The 22,791-nt window shown below is 40.9% G+C and overlaps 1 protein-coding gene across 2 annotated transcripts in view; it reads right to left on the bottom strand.

The window, feature by feature from the left end:
* The window catches only part of osbpl11 (oxysterol binding protein-like 11), a 133,865-nt gene that overhangs the window by 89,543 nt on the left and 21,531 nt on the right, over positions 1 to 22,791 (bottom strand). For both annotated transcript variants that reach the window (XM_059966357.1, XM_059966358.1), the window contains exon 2: positions 4,225 to 4,293. In XM_059966357.1, the coding sequence (XP_059822340.1) occupies positions 4,225 to 4,293 (69 nt within the window). The remainder of the gene's footprint in view (positions 1 to 4,224; positions 4,294 to 22,791) is intronic.

Raw genomic sequence — 22,791 nt, 5'->3', positions numbered from 1 at the left:
AGTGCCTCTACTTCCTTCGGAGTTTGCGGAGATCTAGCACAGCATCTAAAACTTTGACAAACTTCTATAGATAGGTAGTGGAGAGTATATCGACTGGCTGCATCACAGCCCGGTATGGAAACACCAATGCCCTTCAACAGAAAATAGTAATAGCAATAAATACTTTATTGATCCCCAGTGGGAAATTCTTTCATTATAGCAGCAACATTTAAAAACACACTTAGCATTGTGCAAACTTAATAAAATACAAAATATGAATAAAAATAATAATGTACTAATGTGCAATAATAATGTATGAAATAATAAAATAGACTATATACTATGAAGTGTGTTCTCCTGCTGCATAATGATGAACTATTATATATGCTTATTGCATTTGGTAGGAAAGATTTTCTGTAATGATGCTTGTGTCAATGGATCTGAATGGATCTGAATGGATCTGTTCGAAAAGGTGTTCCACTGCTTATTCAGTAGGTCACGGAGATTTGCCTTATTGTCCAGAATAGACACCAGTTTGTTAAGTGATCTCCTCTCCACCACTAACTCAAAAGAGTTCAGATTGTAACCAAGGACGAACCCAGCTTTCTTAATGAGTTTATTTAGTCACCAGCACCGATGTTGCTCCCCAACATAAGCAGCAAAGAAGACTGCGCTCACTTCAACAGACTGGTAAAAGATTCCCAACATCCTGCTGCACACATTGAAGCATCTCAGCTTTCTGAAAAAAGAGTTTGCTTATCCCTTTCTTGTAAACAGCCTTGGTGTTGATTTTGCAGTCAAGTCTATTGTCGAATTGAGAATCCTAGTCTGTCTTAGTAAAGCCCGTCACTGAGCACGTTGATATGAAATGCTGTCACAGGAAAACAACCCCACTACCAAGAACAAACTCTCTTCTCACGGCTGCCATCAGGAAGGTGGTCCAGGAGCCTTAGGACTCACACCATTGGTTCACCACTGGCACTTGAACCAAAGAGGATAACCACTTGTCCCATCTCTGATATGTTCCCACAACCAATACTCACTTTCAAGGACCTTTCATCTCATGCTCTCGATATTTATTGCTTATTATTAATATTTCTTCCCTTTGCACTTGCACACCTTGTTGTCTTCTGTACTCTGGTTGAACACTCAAGTTGGGCGATCTTTCACTGATTCTGTTATGGTTATTATTCTATAGATTTATTTAGCGTGGCCAGAAGAAAATGAACCTCAGGGTTGTATATGGTCACATACATGTTCTTTGAACTTTGAGAACGTGGCAAGATTGCAGATGACACTTAATTTGATGGTGTGGTGGACAAAGATTCAAAGATTTAGAGTACAGTTATTATCAAATAATGTATAAATTATACAACTTTGAGATCTGTTTGCTTACAGGTATCCACAAAGCAAGAAACCCAAAAGAACCAATTAAAGAAAAAATAAAAAACCAGCACAAAGGAAAACAAAAACACAAATCATGCAAACAAGTGAACAATAACAGTCCAAACCAAGTTGAATCCTCAGATCCAAAGCCCAGAACAACCTGGAGTAGGCTGAAAGCCTCACTCATCAGGTTATCATATTAGCAGCCACAGAGCACAGCAGCCAGGGCAGTCTTCATAGCCACAGTGCCATGGAGAGAGGAGTGACCATCACAGAAAGTGAGCAAAATCGGCTCTCACCTTAGATCCTGACACTGTCTTTCTGTCTATCTGGTCCAGTGTTTAAATTGATCAAACAATGGAACAGCGAAAGATTCCAGTGCCTTGGAGAGAGGAGTGAACATCACAGAGAGTGGGTGAAATCAGCTTTCACCTCCGATCTGGGCCGGCGTTTAGATTGTCTAATCAGCAGATCGTAGCTGACATCAGCACCCAACTCTAGAGAAGGGCTTGGGGCCTAGACCACAGCGCCCAGTGACTCACTCTGGGCCCTGATTTCACCACCCAGCCCAAAGTCACATTCAAATTCTTCAAATAAGCTTAGTGCTCAACCTCACACTCAGGCCAATTGTGGGCATCAAGCCTCCTCTTCTCTGACTTGTCCTCTCTGCACCCACAGCAATCCAACTTCGCACCCAGGCCAGTTGTACAGGACTTCTCCTCCTCTCCATCTGCGTCGAATATGTAACACACCACCTCAGCTCATCCCTTGACCTCGCTCTGCCATCGCTCACACCTTCACTGTTTGCAGCGATAATCCAACACAATTTACCTTAGAAAAGGCATTTCTTGTGATGTTTTTAGTAGAATTTCTGAACTTATTTTTTTATTTTTAAAAACTACCAGTGAGCAGTCACACACACTTGGTAGCACCATATTTAACCAGACAATGAAGCAAATTAATATTACAATAACCAAGAAATTGGGCCGAATATTGACACGTGGAATTTCACTCAGGTGAGCATGAAGGGATATGTTTCGCAAGTTAACCCAGTGCAGGCAATACATCAGGGTCCTGGGAAAGAGTGAATGAAGAGACAGATCAAGGATGGAAGTATATGGTGATCTGAAAGAGACATTACAGGTAGACAAGGTGGTGACGGTGACAAAAGTGGCATTTAGCACACACCTCCTCATCAGACAGGACAAGTACAAGATTTACAATGTCATGTTACATTGTACAAGACATTAGTGAGACCATACCTGGAATATTTTGAGTTTGCATTAAAATAATGTCTGAAATATACAATTATGCTAGTGAGGGGACAAAACCGATTCACAAGAATGTTTCCACAAATGATGGGTTTAAGTTACAAGGAGAGATTGGATTGGCTCGGACTGTCTCAAGGGGTGACCCTCCGAAAGTCTATAAAATCATGAGGGGCATAGAGAAAGATCATCTCAATCCTTTTTTGAATGATAACAGTCTAATACTAGACGTTACAAGCCTAAAGCAAGAAGGGAAAAGATTAATGGGGACCTCAGTGGCAGATTTTTTAAAAGAGAGTGATGAGTAAATAGAATGGACTGCCAGAGATGAGTACAATTGCAATTTTTGGGTTTCCAGCCGGGGAGAGGTATCAATTTTAACCAATGTTTCAGTGACAAGCTTTGCCATTTTCATCAAGGATGTCTAGTGTAGCGGTATATGTACACACCCCCACACCACCGTCATACATTCTTCTTGATTGGTTAATCCTCATCCAATCAGGTTTTCGCTGTCCCTTCTTGTTTACAATCCAGTTGCAGTTCTTACTCAAAGCAAGACCTTCGGCTTTGTTAAAATGCTTTTCTCTAATTTTATTTCATTGGCTTCCTTCACCAGGCACTTCCAGCTGCAATTGGTGCGAAACAGTTCTGTGCCGAAATCAATCCTATGGCCATTGCGAATGCAATGTCCTGCTACTGCCAATTTCTCTGGGTAACCAGAATGGATACACCTCCTGTGCTCCTTTATGTGGGTTTCTACCATGCGCCCCTTCTGGCCAATCTACTTAACAATAATGAGGAACCTGTTGTTACCGCCTGTCTTCAGTATATTTCCACAGTTTCCGGAAGGATCTCTAGGATCCTGAAGAAATACCTGATTAATACCATCCATAAACCCTTAAGGAAGCTCAAATCACAGCCTATGTAAGTCAAAGATGGGCTGGAACTCAGAACAGCTGGCATTTACAAGATTCCCTGCGAATCCGGAGCAGCTTATATCAGCCAGATGGAGCGCACGGTAGAAACCCACATTGTGGAGCACAGGAGGTGCATTTGTTTGGGCTACCTAGGTAAAGCAGTAGTAACAGAACATTGCATTCACAGTGGCCAAAGGATTGACTTCAATGGCACAAAACCACAGTGTCGTGTTCTTTGATAATTAATATACTTTGAACATTTTGCAGAACAGAATTGTTTCAATGCACTTAATTCTTCCAAGCTCTTTATTAGCCAGAACTAGAACCTTGATGAATACAACTGAGCTGCTAATTGTCTTAAGTGGTGCAACCACAACTCAGTTTAATGACAATGCTACAAATTTACTATACAAGTTTACTCCCATGAAAAAGCAAATCAAAACTGTATTAATGCACCATTTATATTATACATGTAAAACAGCACAAAACAATTTCCAATTCTGATGCAAAACTTTGGATACAAGTGAATGCTCAGCCACAGAATCTGATCGAATGATTGCATAATTGTACTGAAATGGTACTAAATAGGACTGGTATTAAAATGAAGAACTGAAATCACATTAAATGCAAAGGAACCCCAATAATGAGCTTAATTGAAGAAATGAGCAACTCACCGATATTGCCATCCTGTGACAAGATTGGTGTATTTCATCAAGTATCCGCACACATTCTCCATATGATCACTGCAGAAGAGAGATTAAAATTAAAATTACATAAACAAAGGAACAAGATCATATTGCGTTCAGTGTTCACGATGCAGCCTTCTCACCACTGGTGAGACCCTCCATATATTGGGGGACCTCTTGTGCCAAGATGAGGCCACTCTCAGGGTGGAGGAGCCACTGGTCATATTCTGTCTAGGCAGCCCCCAATGTGATGGCACTTACCTCTTCTCACTTGCCTATTACTTCCCCCTGGGTCCCCTTTCTCCTATGGTTCACACTCTTCACCCATCAGATACCCTCACCTCCAGCCCTTTACCCTTCCCACCCACATGGCTTCACCTATTACCCTCCAGCTGCCCTCCTTCCCCTCCCCCAACTTTTTATTCTAGCATCTTCCCCCTTCCATTTCATCCCCGAAGAAGGGTCTTAGCCTGAAATGTAGTCTGTTTATTCATTTCCATAGATGTTGCCTAACCTACTGAGTTCCTCCATAATTTTGTGCATGGTAAATTTCAGTCCTGAAGAAGAGGCTTGGCCCGAAATGCAGCTGTTTATTCATTTCCATAAACGCAACCTGACCTGCTGAGTTCCTTCAGCATTTTGTGTGTGTTATACAAGAAAATTGCCGTCTGCTCTTAACAGCAAAGAAATGTGCCAACAAAATGAAGTTCAATTTATTTTCAGCATTCAGGAAAATTTTAAGCAGCTATTAAACTTAACACGTGTTATGACCAAGCATCTGAATAGGTGGATAGGTGAACAGATGTGATATTAATCATTAAAGAGCGAAAAGCTTTGCCAGCAATTGGCTGGAATTCAGATGCTGGAGCCCAGTGACCTGCTGCACCAACTTTTGTCTCAAGGACAGGAGATTTGATTTATGTCCTGCTCAACATCAGCCCAGGTGTACTACAAAGTTAATTGGTGGATGATGATTACCAAGTCTGGCAGTGGATGTTTTTACCATACCTGTGTTTTAATGGAATGTTTAACAAAACTTCCTGTATATAAAAATCTACATAAATGGGGCTTTCAAGGAAAAATTAGAAATTTCCTCCTTTTGGCTGAAATAGCAAGAGTAGTGGAAATCTTGAAGAAAAATATAGTAAAGGATACTTGGTTTTGAGGTGACAGAAAGAAACCTCTGGAGGAATTAAGTTGCAACAACTGTGGGGAGAAATGGCAGAATAACGGCACAGAATAGATGGGCAGAAGGGACTGCGTCTGTGCTGTGGTGCTCTATGACTCTTCGTCTGGACATACGTTTAGTTGTCCAATTACAGAATGCTCTGTCTGCCTATCACCACAATATGTCAAAGGCAGATGCAATCTCAATGGCTCTCCACATGGCTTTAGACCACCTGGACAACACAAATACCTATGTTAGGATGCCGTTCATCGACTATAGCTCAGCATTTAATACCATCAATACCAATACCACAATCCTGATTGAGAAGTTGCAGAACCTGGACCTCTGTACCGCCCTCTGCAATTGGATCTTTGACTTCCTAACTGGAAGGCCACAATCTGTGTGGATTGGTGATAAAATATCCTCCTGACAATAAAACTGGCGAACCTCAGGGGTGTGTGCTTAGCCCACTACTCTACTCTCTGTATACACATAACTGCGTAGCTAGGCATAACTCAAATACCATCTATAAATTTGCTGACGATACAACCATTGTTGGTAGAATCTCAGGTGGTGACGAGCGGGCATACAGGAGTGAGATATGCCAACCAGTGGAATGGTGCCACAGCAACAACCTGGCACTCAACGTCAGAAAGACGAAAGAGCTGATTGTGAACTTCAGGATGGGTGAGACAAAGAAATACATGCCAATCCTCATAAGGGGATCAGAAGTGGAGAGAGTGAGCAGTTTCAAGTTCCTGGGTGTCAAGATCTCTGAGGGTGTAATCTGGTCCCAACATATCGATGATCGATGTAGTTATAAAGAAAGAAAGACAGCAGCTATACTTTAATTCGGAGTTTGAAGAGATTTGGCATGTCAAGTACACTCAAAAACTTTTATAGTTGTACTATGGAGAGCATTCTAACAGGCTGCATCATTGTCTGGTATGGAGGGGCTACTGCAAAGGACCAAAAGAAGCTGTAGAAGGTTGTAAATCTAGTCAGCTCCGTCCTGGGTACTAGCCAGCTACAAAGCTGCAAAGTACCTAGGACATCTATAGGGAGCGGTGTCCCAGAAAGGCAACATTCATTATTAAGGACCTTCAGCACCCAAGGCATGCTCTTTTCTCACTGTTATCATCAGTAGGAGGTACAGAAGCCTGAAGGCACACACTCAGCAATTCAGGACAGCTTCTTCCCCTCTGCCAACCAATTCCTAAATGGACATTGAATTTTTGAGCACTACCTCACTTTTTATTAATATACAGTATTTCTGTTCTTGCACGTTTTCTTTAAATCTATTCAATATGTGTAATTGATTTATTTATAATTTAATTATTTTTCTCTCTGCTAGATTATGTATTGCATTGAACTGCTGCTGCTAAGTTAACAAGTTTCACATCACATGCCAGTGATAATAAACCTGATTCTGATTCTCTTTGGGGCCAAGAAGAGCCACAAGGCTGCTTTCCTTGATGATGGGTGCTGCTTTCGTGTGACAATGCTCACTGCAAATCTGCTGAATGGTGGGGAGGGGCTTTGCCTGTGATGGACCATGCTACATCCACTACTTTTAAATAGCTATTCCAAACAATGGGATGTTTTAAAAGAGTAGACTATGATACAACCAATCAGTATGCTCTCCAACTGCATCTACAGAGTTTGTCAAAGTTTTAGATGTCATGCTGAATCACTGCAAACTTCTTACAAAGTTGAGGCGCTGCTGTGCCTTTTGGAAAAACAGAAAATCTACCGTACATTACAGGCCATTCAGCCCATAACGTTGTGCTGACCATGTAACCTACTCTAGAAGCTGCCAAGAATTTCCCTACTCCACAGCCCTTTATTTTCTTAAGCTCCATGTACCTGTCTGAGAGTCTCTTAAAGACGTTGTTGTATCCTCTACACCTTCGTTGATTGTGCATTCCACGCACTCACCACTCTGTGAAAAACTTGCCTCTGACACCCCCTTGTACTGACTTCCAAGCACCTTAAAACTATGCCTTCTCGTATTAGCCATTTCAGCCCTGGAAAAAGGCCTCTGACTATCCACACGATCAATACCTCTCATCAAATTGTACATCTCTATCACATCACCTCTCATCCTCTGTTGCTGAAAGGAGAAAAGGTCAAGTTCATTCAAACTATTCTCATAAGAATAGTTATTCTTATGAGAATTCTTATAGTTATATAGTCTTATAGTCTTATAGTTATATTATATGTATAATTCTTATATAAGAACTATTCTTATAGTTGCTCCAATCCAGGCAGCATCCTTGTAAATCTCCTCTGCACTCTCTCTATAGCATCCACACCCTTCCTGTACTGAAATGACCAGACTGAACACATTACTCTCAGTGATGTCTAACTAAGGTCTTATATAGCTGTAATATTGCCTCATGGCTCCTGAACTCAATCTCACAGTTGATGAAGGCCAATACACCATACACCTTCTTAACAAAACTGTCAACCCGCACAGCAGCTTTGAGTGTCCTATGGACATGGAGCCAAAGATAGAAACATAGAAAACCTACAGCACAATACAGGCCCTTCAGCCCACAAAGCTGTACCAAACACGTCCTTACCTTAAACATTATTTAGGATTACCCATAGCCCTCTACTTTCTAAGCTTCATGTACCTGTCCAAGAGTCTCTTAAAAGACCCTATAGTATCCACCTCTATCACCATCACCAGCAGCCCATTCCACACACTCCCCTCTCTGTGTAAAAAAAAATTACCCCTGACATCTCCTCTGTACCTACTTCCAAGCAATTAAAAACTGTGCCTTCTCGTGCTAGCCATTTCAGCCCTGGGAAAATGCCTATGACTATCTACACAATCAATTACTCTCATCATCTTGTACACCTCTATCAGGTCACCTCTCATCCTCCATTGCTCCAAGGAAAAAAGGTTGCATTCACTCAGCCTATTCTCATAAGGCATGCTCCCCAATCCAGGCAACATCCTTGTAAATCTCCTCTGCACCCTTTCTATGGCTTCCACATCCTTCCTATACTGAAGTGATCAGAACTGAGCACAGTACTCAAAGTGGGGTCTGACCAGGGTCCTACATAGCTGCAACATTATCTCTCGGCTCCTAAACTCAATCCCATGATTGATGAAGGCCAATACACCGTATGCTTTCCTACTGAGAGTCAACCTGCACAGCTGCTTTGAGTGTCCTATGAACGTGGACCCTAAGGTCCCTCTGATCCTCCACACTGCCAAGAGTCTTACCATTAATACTATATACTACCATCATATTTGACCAAAATGAACCATCTCACACTTATCTGGGTTGAACTCCATCTGCCACTTCTCAGCCCAGTTTTGTACCCTATCAATATCCCGCTGTAACCTCTGACAGCCCACCACACTATCCACAACACCCCCAACCTTTGTGTCATCAGCAAATTTACTAACTCATCCTTCCACTTCCTCCTCCAAGTCATTAATAAAAATCACGAGGAGCAGGGGTCCTAGAACAGATCTGAGGCACACCACTGGTCACCGACCTCCATGCAGAATAGGACCCATCTACAACCACTCTTTGCCTTCTGTGGGCAAGCCAATTCTGGATCCACAAAGCAATGTCCCCTTGGATCCCATGCCTCCTTACTTTCTCAATAAGCCTTTGCATGGGGTACCTTATCAAATGCCTTGCTGAAATCCATATACACTAAATATACTGCTCTACCTTCATCAATGTGCTTAGTCACATCCTCAAAAAATTCAATCAGGCCCATAAGGCACGACCTGCCTTTGCGAAAGCCATGCTGACTATTCCTAATCATATTATACCTCTCCAAATGTTCATAAATCCTGCCTCTCAGGATCTTCTCCATCAACTTACCAACCATTGAGGTAAGACTCACTGGTCTATAATTTCCTGGGCTATCTCTACTCCCTTTCTTGAATAACAGAACAACATCTGCAACCTTCCAATCCTCCAGAACCTCTCCCATTCCCATTGATGATCATCGCCAGAGGCTCAGCAATCTCCTCCCTCGCCTCCCACAGTAGCCTAGGGTACATCTTGTCTGGTCCCTGTGACTTATCCAACTTGATACTTCCCAAAAGCTCCAGCACATCCCCTTTCTTAATATCTATATGCTCAAGCTTTTCAGTCCACTGTTAGTCATCCCTACAATTGCCAAGGTCCTTTTCCGTAGTGAATACTGAAGCAAAGTACAGAATGCCTTGGTGTTTTCCTTAATCCTGTCCATCAAGGCCTTCTCATGGCCCCTTCTGGCTCTCCTAATTTCACTCTTAAGCTCCTTCCTGCTAGCCTTATAATCTTCTAGATCTCTATCAATGCCTGGATTTTTCTGAACCTTTCGTAAACTCCTTTTCTTCTTGACTAAATTTACAACAGCCTTTGTATACCACGGTTCCTGCACCCTACCATCCTTTCCTTGTCTCATTGGAACATACCTGTGCAGAACTCCATGCAAATATTCCTTGAATATTTGCCACATTTCTTCTGCACATTTCCCTGCGAAATCTGTTTTCAACTTACGCTTCCAAGTTCCTGCCTGATAGCCTCATATTTCCCCTTACTTCAATTAAACGCTTTCCTAACTTGTCTGCTCCTATACCTCTCCAACGCTATGGTAAAGGAGATAGAATTGTGATCACTATCTCCAAAATGTTCTCCCACTGAGAGATCTGACACCCGACCAGGATCGTTTCCCAATGTCATATCAAGTACAGCCTCTCCTCTTATAGGCTTATCTACATATTGTGTCAAGAAACCTTCCTGAACACACCTAACAAACTTCACCCCTTGCTCTAGGGAAATTTGGGAAATAAAAATCTCCAACCATGACAACCCTGTTATTATTACACCTTTCCAGAATCTGTCTCCCTATCTGCTCCTCAATGTCCCTGTTACTATTGGGTCTATAAAAAAAGACCCAGTAGAGTTATTGACCCCTTCCTGTTCCTAACTTCTACCCACAGAGACTCCATAGACAATCCCAATATGTCTTCCTCCTTTTCTGCAGCCATGACACTATCTCTGATCAACAGTGCCACGCCCCCATCTCCCTTGCCTCCCTCCCTGTCCTTTCTGAAACATCTAAAGCCTGGCACTCGAAGTAACCATTCCTGTCCCTTAGCCATCCAAGTCTTCGTAATGGCCACAACATCATAGCTCCAATTACTGATCCACGCTCTAAGCCCATCCGCTTTGTTCATACTAGTCCTTGCATGAAAATAAGACACAACTCAAACCACTGGTCTGAGCGCATCTCTTCTCTATCACCTGCCTATCCTCCCACACTGTCTCCAAGCTTTCTCTATTTGTGAGCCAACCGCTTCCTCCTCCGTCTCTTCAGTTTGATACCCACCCCCCCCCCCCACAGCAATTTTAGTTTAAACTCTCCCCAAAAGCCGTAGCAAACCTCCCTGCCAAGATATTGGTCCCCCTAGTCTTCAAGTGCAACCCGTCCTTTTTGTACAGGTCACACCTGCCCCAAAAGAGGCCCCTATGATCCAGAAACCTGAATCCCTATCCCCTGCTCCAATCCCTCAGTCATGCATATATCCTCCACCGCACTCTATTCCTATACTCTCTCACTGTCACGTGGAACAGGTAATAATTCTGACATGACTACCTTTGTGGTCCTGCTTCTCAACTTCCTTCGAAACTCCCTGTAGTCTGCTTTCAACACCTCCTCCCTTTTCCTGCGTATGTCGTTGGTACCAATAGGTACCACAACCTCTGGCTGTTCTCCTTCTCACATCAGGATATCGTGGATGTGATCAGAAACATCCTGGACCCTGGCACCTGGGAGGCAAACTGCCATCAGTGCTTCTTTTCTACATCCACAGAATCGCCTGTCTGACCCCCTAACTATAGAGTCCCCTATCACTGCTGCCATCCTCTTGCTTTCCCTACCTTCCTGAGCCACAAGATCTCACTGATCCTCCACACTGCCAACAGTCTTACCATTAATGTTATATTCCATCTTCAAATTTGACCTACTGAAATGAACCACTTCACACTTACCTGGGTTGAAGTCCATCAGCCACTTCTCAACCAAGTTCTGCAGCCTACTGATGTCCCACTGTAACCTCTGCCAACCCTCTAGACTATTCAAACAACCTTAACTTTTGTTTCATCAGCAAACTTACTAACCCACCCTTCTACTTCATCCTCAAGGTCATTTATAAAAACCACAGAGGAGGAATCCCAGAACACCACTGGTCACTGTTCTCCATGCAGAATATGAACCATCCACAACCGCCCTTTCCCTTCTGTAATTAAGCCAGTTCTGGATCCACAAGACAAGGTCTCCTTGGATCTCATGCCTCATTACTTTCTGAGTGAGCCTCGCACCGGGAACTTTATCAAATGCCTTACTGAAATCCATATACACTACTTCCACTGCTCTACCTTCATCGATGTGCTTTGTTACTTCCTCAAAGAATTCAATCAGGCTCATAAGGCATGACCTTCCCTTGACAAAGCCATACTGACTATCCCTAATAAAATTATGTCTCTCAAAATGCTCATAAATACAGCTTTCAGGATCTTCAACAACTTGCCCACCACTGATGGTAAGGCGCACTAATCTATAAATTTCTTGGGTTATCTCTACTCCCTTTCTTGAACAACGGAAAAACATTTGCAACTTTCCAATCTTTGGCACTTCTGTCCCTATTGATGATGCAAAGATCATCACAAGAGGCTCAGCAACTTCCTCCCTCACTTCCCACAGTAGCCTGGGGTACATCTCATCTGGTCCCTGTGACTCATCCAACTTGATGCTTTCCAAAAGCTCCAGCACATTCTTTCTTAATAACTACATGCTCAAGCTTTTCAGTCCACCGTAAGTCATCCCTACAATTGCCAAGGTCCTTTTCCGTAGTGAATACTACTGAATACTGAAGAGGTACTCATTAAGTATCTCTGCTATCTCCTCTTATTATCTTTCAAAATCTCCAGTACGTCATTTTTCTTAACGTCTATCCAGGCAAGTGTTTCAATCCCTTTTAAGTCATTCCCAAGGTCCTTTACACTGGTGCATATTGAAGTATTCATCAAGTACCCTCACTACCTCCTCTGGTTCTATGCACATGTTTCCACTCTCAATCCTGATTGGCCCTATTCTCACATGTCTTATCCTCTTGCTCTTCACATACTTGTAGAATGTCTTGGGGGTTTCCTTAATCCTGCTTGCCAAGGCCTTTTCATGGCCCCTTCTAGCTCTCCTAGTTTCATTTTTGAGCTCCTTCCTGGTACCCTTGTAATTTTCTAGAGCTTTAACAGTACCTAGTTTCTTGAACCTTTCAAATTTTTTCTTTTCTTCTTGGATAGATTTTCTACATCTTTTGTACACTGTGGTTCTTTTAGCCTACCATTCTTTCCCTGCCTCAATAGAACATACCTCTGCAGAGTGCCATGCACATGTTCCCTGAACATTTGCCACATTTCTACCATGAGAACATCTGCTCCCAATTTATGTTCCCAAGTTCCTGCCTAATAGCATATTTCCCCTTACCCCAATTAAATGCGCTTTGTAATGCTGTTTACATCTAGACCTAGGACTGATCATCTAAAATTATAACATCAAGGAATTTAAAGTTATTGACTCTCTCCACCTCTGATCTCCAGCTGAGGAAAAGCTCCTAGACCCCTCCTCCTGCAGTCAATAGTCAGCTCTTTGGCTTTTGAATGAGATATTGTTGTGGTGACACCATTCAGCCAAATTTTTTAATCTCCTCCTATATGCTGATTCATCACCACCTTTAATTTGGCCTACAACAATGATATCGTCAGCAAACTTAAATAGAGCAATGGAGCTGTACTTAGCCTCAGTCATAAGTATAAACTGAGTAACGCAGGGCTAAGCACAAAGACCTGTGATGCACCTGTGCTGATGATGCCGTCTTCTGGTCAACTGGGTGTCTGATTGATATTTTTTGAAAAACTAAATATTAATGACTGTTCAGATAATGAAGTAATCCAGGCATGTATGCACCAAAACATGAATAATTTTCAGGCATAAGCAAATATTTAACAAGTGCCAGATAATGGTTCACTCTAAAAAGTATTGAATCTCCTTGGTCATTATCTACACACTGAGGTAATCCTTGAGCAGACTTTAATTTAATTAGCTACATCCTTTCGATAATATCTGCAACAAGATCACAGGCCAGGTACTTGATGGCGAATAACTCATCCTTTAACTCCTCAAAGTCTTTCCTCATCCACAAAGTGCATAATTGGGAATAAACAGAAAAATGATAATTTGCCCAAGATGCGAGGTTCCAACATTTGAGCAACTCTGCATCATCTAAGACAGTGATTCCCAATTGGGGCAGTTACATGTCCTAAAGGGGCCATTCAAGATTCTTGTGGGGGAGGTGAAAAACTGTAAACAGCACCCTAACTTGAGGCACGAGACCTGGCAACTGTGTCAACTTGTTGGCATCATTGTCTGATAGGCATTCCCAGTTTTTATTAATTTTTTAAATTTTATTTTAGCCCCATTAATAATAGATAAATTTGTACAGCATAACCCCTAAGAGTCTGAAGACAGAGAGGCCTTGAATTCTAATCCTGCTAAGAAACAGAAACTACAGAAAGTGTGTCAATACAATGTTACATACATGGTTTTATTCCATTCATGTCAGATCAGCGACACTCCATGTGTCTTACTTGTAATACTGTACTGTCTATTGAAGACATGAAACCATCAAGATTGCAGGAACACTTCCATAAAAACACCTGAAAAGGCGTTTGGTATTACTCAGTTCCAGAAGATGAAAAATGTATTTGAAAAGCGCTGCACACTTAAGTCTTTTGCCAAGAAAGCTAAAAATACCTTGATTGTGGTCTCACTGCTTTTACGACATCTCCAAAATGATAGCAAAGTGTGAAAAATCTCATACAATTTGTGAAAGATTAATAATGCCTGCTGTATCAGAAGTGCTCACCACTGTTCTTAAAATGGATGCCATTTTAAAATCAATTCCTCTGACTAATAATTCTGTAGCTCATTGTATTGATAAAGCAATTGAAGACATTGAATATCAACTATGCACAGAGCTACAGAATACAGAATGCGGGATACATCTGGATGAGTTAACTGTACAAGACAACGATGCGTTGCTAATGGCATATGTATGATTTATCAAAAATGGAAAAGTTTATGAAGAGAGTCTCTTATGTAAAGAAGAGGAAAAACAAATATTAACAGAGAATCTATCTACGACAAGCTCAAACTGTATTTTGAGGATAAAAGTATTCCAATTAGGAACATGATTTCTTGTGCAACAGATGGAGCACCATAATAAGACAGGTTGCCATGCTGGTTTAGTAGAAGGTATGAAAAATTATTCCAAGTCTGTTTGAAATCCATTGTGTATTTCTTCGCCAGTGTCTCATCCATTAAATAGCAAAATATTTATCAGTTATGCCAAGATAACGATGAAGAGTGTGCATGCTTGTTTCTTCACACTGAAGTGCACTGGCTATCAAAAGGCTGCTGCTTAAAATGTTTCTTTGATCTTTTTGACACTGTGGTTGAATTTTTTTCCAAAGTCGACAAGAACTTGGTAAACAAGATTGAACTTTTAGGTGGAGATGTGATGTACCTAGCTCATCTGTATGAGAAAATGAACGTTCTAAACATGACAGTGCATGGTGAGAATTTCAATTTAATCCAGGCAAAAAGTGCAGTGTCCACTATTAACAGAAAATTTGAAATATATAAGCAAAAGATTGGGAAAAGGTGGTTCTCACAGTTTTCCTGTATGGAAGGTGTGGTCTCTTTCACAGACAGTGATTTGCAAGAGTACTGTTCACATCTGTAGTTACTGGAAAAGGATTCTCAGAAACAATTCAAGGATTTGATCGACCTGGAAAATGTGGACTGAGTAATTAATCCATTACTTTGCAAGGTGGAAGATCAAAAATAGAGTTTGCAAGAAGAAATAATCAAATTCAGAATGATGAAGCAGCAAAAGATGTTTTTCCAAAAATGTCAGCTTTTGTAGTATGTGGCTTCACTGTAATACAGTTTCCTGGTCATTGGAGAACAGCTAAACTGCTTTTCATTGCATTTCCATCCTCCAACCTTGCTGAAAGAGGCTTCAGTACAGTTAACCACATACTGACAGAAACCGCTGGAAAGTAGTTACACATGGGGACTTAAGGCTTTTGCTGTCACACCTTGAACCAGATATTTCAACTCTTGCTAAAAACTAGCAAGCACAAGGATCACATTAATATCAAAGCTGCTGTACAGCACATGGTTATAGTGTAAGCTAGGTTTAAAGACATAAAAAATATCAACAGAATCATTATTCTCATGTTAACAAATGGTAGGAATGTTTTTACACTATGGGAGCAGCAAAAAAAATGTATTGTGCCTACGAATGGCATTGGCAAATATGAAAGTGTTTTGGGGGCCATTGGGCTAAAAGGTTGGGAAACACTAAGACGATGTAGCCAAAAGGTACTGGTACTCAATTATGTTAAGCAGTTATACCAGTCTTTCTGAACCTTTCAAGGAGGAAACCTTCAAGGAGGAAACCTTGAAATAATTTTCAGGTCTCAGGGTAACCCTGTATTATATTACTTTATCTATAGATCAGTAAGTTGGAGATATAATCTAAAAATAATTGTCAATTCGCTAATCAAAACCTTTCTTGAAAAAAAAAGTTAAGCTTCGCTTACCTTCCTTGAAACTAATCTCTTTCTTTCCCTTTCATAAACTTTAAAAACTTGAGATAAGCACACACAGATTTCACCATCAACTGAAATGAGACTATTTCTATCCTTGCTCTGAATGCTTGTTAAAACAAGAAAAAGCTTGCTCACACATGTAAGAAGTTGAAAACTGCAGCAAAATGTTCATTGCTTTCCTATGAAAGGCAAGATATTCTCCTTTCAGAAACCCAGAACTTGCCCTGGGACAAGTAAGTAAATCTCATCAGAGTGCACGTCACAAAGTTCTTCCTCTTCTCTGAACCAGTTCTCAGGCTGAGCAGGAAATTCAGAGAAAGGGTCCCTCACCCAGAAATGCACTTGTGTTTAATGGGAGAGAAAACACCACTCAATTTTGTTCTGTGGTTCTTCCAGGTGTTTATCAATAAGGCTTGAGACTTTCTGATCCTTCCTCACTCTCAAGCCCAAGCAGCAAAGGAAACATTTCAGTATTTCCTTTTGCAGCATGACTTTTCCAAAGATTCAGTTTCCTTTTAAATCCAAAAATCTTGTCACTTAAGGTTAAAATATTTTCTCCAGGGCCTTGCAGAGACTTGTTTAACTGGTTCATATGATGAAAAATATCTGCTAAGTAGGCTAGTTTCTGCAACCATTCTTCATCTTCAAAGCACTCAGCAACATCTGACCTATTTTCTTGAAAGTTCTCCTGCAATTTACCTTTCAGCTCAAACACCCTGTGGAGAACTCTTCCTCTGCTAAACCACCAGATTTCTGTATGTAACTGATTCATGTGGTCTGTCCAAGTTTTCACACAGCTTTTTTTAAAACATTCTTGCATGAACTGGTCTTAAAGCTTCTAAATAAATTGTTTCCTATACCCCTTTACTGATTGTGATTTTATTTTTCAAAAGTTTGAATCTGTTTCGAAATTCAAAGAGTTGTTTAAGATAATCAGCAATTTACATGTCATATGGCTGTGATTTGCAGTTCAGTGTCTTTTCAATTTTGCCGGAGGAATTGCTGCATTTGTAAGTTGCTTACCACAGACTAGACACAATGGAATAGGACAATATGAATCACCAGTTCATGTAAACCTCTTTGCTAAGTAGCTTTCATTGTAAAGACGGACTGTTTTCTGTTCGTTGTTGCACTAGTACAGTGAAATGACTAAAATTGTAATTCTTCATCATTAATGTTATCAGAATTGTCCGTAGGCCTAGGTCTGCAATCCTCCTCAAAAAAAAATGGCCACGTTGGACTGTCTTTAGAATGAAAATTTTCCTCCAATTTTCGACTACACTGATAGAGCTTTTTGCTTTTGTAAGTCAGTCAGCGGTGCACAAGGGGAAGTTGGGAAGGTAGTTCAGGAGTGAGAGGCAGATGTTATAGCCCAAGTGGGCAAGTCCATTCAACACTCGTAAAACGCCTTCAGGTTCCTGAACAGCTACTCTCATCCCATCTGTGCAATACAGCGCTCATCAATTATCAACGACCTCCCCCATCTCTCATCAAAAATTGAAAATGCATTCAACCAATTAAATCTCGCCCTACTGCACACGGCCATACTGAGATTACGAATGGGGATATTCGGTCACTGCTCACCACTGCGAGTGCTAGCATCACACGTTGTACGAAGTTCAAAAAACGGTATTTATTTTATTTATTTATTTCAATCACAATCTCTTGCAGAACCCCTAGTGACCTCACACAGAACAATGGTTGAGAAACCCTAAATTATACACTTCACAAGTGACACTAAGTGGCTGTAGTGTGTTTCATCTAAACTGCACCAGCAATGTTCAGGGGCTCCGATAGTCACAACTTCCATGCTCCTAATGTTGAGTATTGAGATGGCTAGAATTCCAGGAACATGGAAATCACTGAGAAGTTCCTCTACAGTGCACATACCACCCAATTTTGAACTGCTAGACATTCGGTCTAAATCCTTCAACTGCCTGACATTATCAAGGACTAGCTGGAGAGCTTCACTTAACAGGACTCCAAAAGACACACATTTTCAAATTCTTAGTTAACAGCTAATTAGCCAATAAGACAACTAAAAACAAATAAAAATAAATTAAAGTTATTGATCCTTTTTGCACAGGTGGCATCGTTGCTATTTCCGTAGCATTTGACTTCTTTTTTTTTTATGAGTATGAGCTGCTAGCTTGATGCTCAACCCAGCATGGATGGAAAGCATCCAAGGAACCGGTCAATTTGAACTTGGGACCACTTACCTCAAAGTCTGGTGCTCATGCCACTGCACCAGAAGCTGGCAGTTAAGTTGGAGTCAAGCAGAATGGTCATTGTCAACTCACCAGCAAGTGCTTGATAATGTCTGGTAAAGTTCAAGGAGTTGGGGGGTGGGGGGGAAGGGTAGAATATGTAAAGTTTTATATACTTCTTAATCCTTAGTCCTCGATTCAGTACAGGTAGATTGGTTGTTAGTGGAATGCTCAGCATCATTTTTTTGCCAGTATGTGAAACTTAACAGAATTGATTACGGTTTGGTGTTGATATTAAAACACAGGACAATACCATAACAGACAACACAATAGTAACCAACAATTTACAAGATAATAGTGCATATAGCAATGAACAAAAAACAATTAGCAGAAAGGTCACATGTGCAAATGTTAATAATCAAACTTAAGTAATGTTCAAAGTAAATTTTACATATATGTCACCACATACAACCCTGCGTCATACTCAGCAAATCAGAATCAGCTTTAATATTGCCGGCATGTCTTGAAATTTAACTTCGCAACAGCAGTACAATGAAATACCTGATAAATAAATATAGAGAAAAAAAACTGAATTACATTAACTATACATATGTTTATTAAATAAAGTTAAAATAAGTAGTGCAAAAAAAAAATAGTGAGGTAGTGTTCAATTGAATCTATAGAATAGTGATTATAACAAGATCAATGAAAGATCAACCAGGGTGCAGAAGACAATAGACTGTACAAATGCAAATATAAATGAATGGTAATAATTAAGAAGAACATGAGATAATGAGATAAAGAGTCCTTAAAGTGAGATCATTGGTTGAGGGAACATCTCAATGGATGGGCAAATGAGTGTAGTTATCCCGTTTTGTTCAAGAGGCTTATGGTCGAGGGGTAGTAACTGTTCTTGAACCTGGTGCTGGGAGTCCCAAGGCTCCTGTACCTTCTTCCTGATGGCACCAGTGAGAAAAGGGCCTGGTCTGGGTGGTGAGGATGCTGATTTCCTACGACTTTGTTTCATGTAGATGTGCTCAATGGTTGCGCTTTACCCATGATGTACTAGACCAAATCCACTACTGGTTGTAGGGCTTTCTGTTCAATGGCATTGGTGTTTCCATAACAGGCCATGATGCAACCACTTAATACATTCTCCACTACATATCTATAGAAGTTTGTTAAAGTTTTTGATATCATGCATAACCTCCACAGAATTCGAATGAAGTAGAAGCACTGCTGTGCTTTCCTTGCAATTGCACTTACATGCTGGGTCCAGGACTGAAATAGTAACATCAGGAATTTCAAGTTACTAACCCTCTCCACCTCTGATCCTTCAATAAGTATCCCTAGTTCCCATCTCCTAAAGTCTACAATCAGCTCCTTGGTCTTGCTGACATTGAATGAGAGGTTGTTATTACACCACTCAGCCAAATTTTCAATCTCTCTCCAGTATGCTGATAATTCAGCATCTTTAATACAGCCCACAACAGTGGTGTCATCAGGAAACTTCAGAATCAAAAATCAGCTTTATTATCACCAGCATGTGCTGAGAAATATGTTAACTTAACAGCAGCAGTTCAATGCATACATAATATAGAAAAAAAGTAAAAATAATTAAGTAAATCAATTACAGTATATGTATATGGAATAGATTAGAAGTCATGCAAAAAACAGAAATATATATATTAAAGAAAGTGAGATAGTATTCATAGGTTCAATGTCCAGTTAGGAATCGGATGGCAGAGGGGAAGAAGCTGTTCCTGAATCGCTGAGTGTGTGCCTTCAGGCTTCTGTACCTCCTACCTGATGGTAACAGCAAGAAAAAGGCACGCCCTGGGTGCTGGAGGTCCTTAATAATGAACGCTGCCTTCCTGAGACACCACTCTTTGAAAATGTCCTGGGTACTTAGTAGGCTAGTACCCAAGATGGAGCCAACTAAATTTATGACCCTTAGCAGCGTCTTTTAGTCCTGTGCAGTAGCACCAGCTCCCCCCCCCCCATACCAAACAGTGATGCAGCCTGTCAGAATGCTCTCCACACTACATCTATAGAGGTTTTTGATGACATACCAAACCTCTTCAAACTGATCTGTAATGACAGACAGGAGTAAGGTAACAGCCACAATGGGATGGGCAGGTTGAAGAGTGCTTACGCTAAGAATATAATGTGCAAGGGTGCTGAACTTAAAACATGGATCACTACATGGAAATGTGTCTTAGAAAAGAGGAGGACGTATAAGTGGAGGAGGGGAGCTACGCTGTTAATCAGGAACAATATCATAGCTGTACTCAGAAAAATGTAACAGAGGTGTTGACAGAGGTAGAACTTAAAAATACGAAAATTGCAATCACTCTAATGGAATTATACTGCAGACTCCAGGACTTGCTTAGGACGAGAGGTTTAGGAGCATTCAGCAGGGGTTCTAAAATCAGCAATGAAAAGAAACTGAAGGCATTTTATACATTAGAGCAAGAGGATAGATAACTGGGGAGGAGGACCACTTAAGGAGGCAACATGTGCTTGGATAGGGATAATAAGGTCCAAAATGAGTACTTTGCATCAATATTTATCAAGGACATGGAGGATGGGGAGAGCAATGTGGAGCATACTAAGGCATTGAGATAAAGGAGGTTGTACAAGGCCACAAGACCACAGGAGCAGAATTAGGCCATTCAGCCCATCAAGTCTGCTCTGCAATTGCATCATGGCTGATCTCGAATCCACTCAATCCCATAAACCTGCCTTCTTGCCATATCCTTTGATGTCCTGACCAATCATGAAACTACCAACTTCCGCTTTAAGCACAGCCACGGACTTGGCCTCTACCGCAGTCTGTGGCAGGGCATTAGTAATACCAACAACAATACCTATGTCAGTCTGCTGCTTACTGATTGCAGTTCAGTATTCAATACAATCATACCCTCAGTTCTAGCCAACAAGCTACAAAACCTGGGTCTCTGTACCTCCGTCTGCAACTGGATCTTTTGACTTCCTCCCCAGGACACCACAGTCTATGCAGATTAGAAATAACATTGCTTCACTAACAATTAACACTGCAAACCTCAAAGATGTATGATTAGCCCACTGCTCTACTCTTGCTGCACCCATGATTGTATGGCTAGACACAGCTCAAACACCATCTACAAATTTCCCAATGACACAACTATTGTTTGCAGAATTTCAGATGATGTTAAGGAGGCGTGCAGGAGTGAGCTACCTTAGCTAGTTGAGTGGCATTGCAACAAGAACCTTGCACTCAACATCAGTAAGACCAAGGAACAGACTGTGGACTTCAGGAAGGGGAAGCGAAGGGAACACACACCAGTCCTCACTAGGGAAAATCAGCAATGGAAAGGGTGAGCAGTTTCAAGTCCTGGTTATCAACATCTGAAAATTTATCCTTGGCACACTATTGATGCAATCATCAAAGCTGCACACTAGTGGCTATTTTTCATTAAGAGTTTGAGGAAATTTGGTATGTCACCAAAGACTCGAGCCAATTTCTACAGATAGATCTGTTTGCATCACCGCCTGGTATAGATGCATAGATCGTAAGAGGCTGCAGAGAATTGCAGACTCAGACAGCTCCATCATCAGCCTCCACACCAGTGAGGACATTTTCAAATGGCAGTTCCTTAATAAGGCAGCATCAATCATCAAGGGTCCTCACTAAGTGCCTTATCCCCACTTCTAATTACCACCATCAGGAAATTGCAGGAACCTGAAAATTCATACTCAACATTTTTGGAAAAGCTTCTTCCCCTTTGTCATCAGATTGCTGAATGGTCCATGAACTCATGAACATGACCTTGCTATTCCTCTTTTGCACTATTTATTTTCATTGTAACTCACAGCATTTTCTCAAGTTTTGCATCGCATTGCTGCAACAACAAATTTCACATGTCAGCAATAATAAACCTGATTTTGACTCTGCTCTGTTCTTCCAGAAACTCATTACACGTTTCCTCCTTTCAGTACATATTCTTAATTATTATTGTTCATGATAGGTTTTAACCTGTAGTAATTCAAAAGAAATAGAAGTACTTCATAAAAAGAAAATCAAAACAGATTCTAAAATACATTAAACACACAAGAAATTTTGGGCAACGCACACAAAAAGCTGGAGGAACTCAGCAAGTTAGACAGCATCTATGAAAATGAATAAACAGTTGACATCTTAGTCCAAAAGCATTCATCAGGTCCTGATGAAGGGTCTTGGTCTGAAAAATCAAGTGTTTACTCCCTCCATTGATGCTACCTGACTTGCTGAGCTCCTCCAACTAGTTAAGTGTTGTTCCAAAATAATTTATTTGTCAGGGTTCTACTATTACTGCAAAATTATCTGCTGATATGATAAAAATCAAACTGGCTCTCACTTCCTTTCCATCTTGAGTGCTTGATTTAAACAATTTTGATAGATGTCTTGACAGATTTATTAATTAGCTCACGCTTGTTTAAGAAATGGCTGCATGGACCC

Source organism: Hypanus sabinus, chromosome 4, assembly GCF_030144855.1.
Source record: "Hypanus sabinus isolate sHypSab1 chromosome 4, sHypSab1.hap1, whole genome shotgun sequence".
NCBI lineage: Eukaryota > Metazoa > Chordata > Chondrichthyes > Myliobatiformes > Dasyatidae > Hypanus > Hypanus sabinus.
This window is presented reverse-complemented; position numbering and strand designations above follow the sequence as displayed.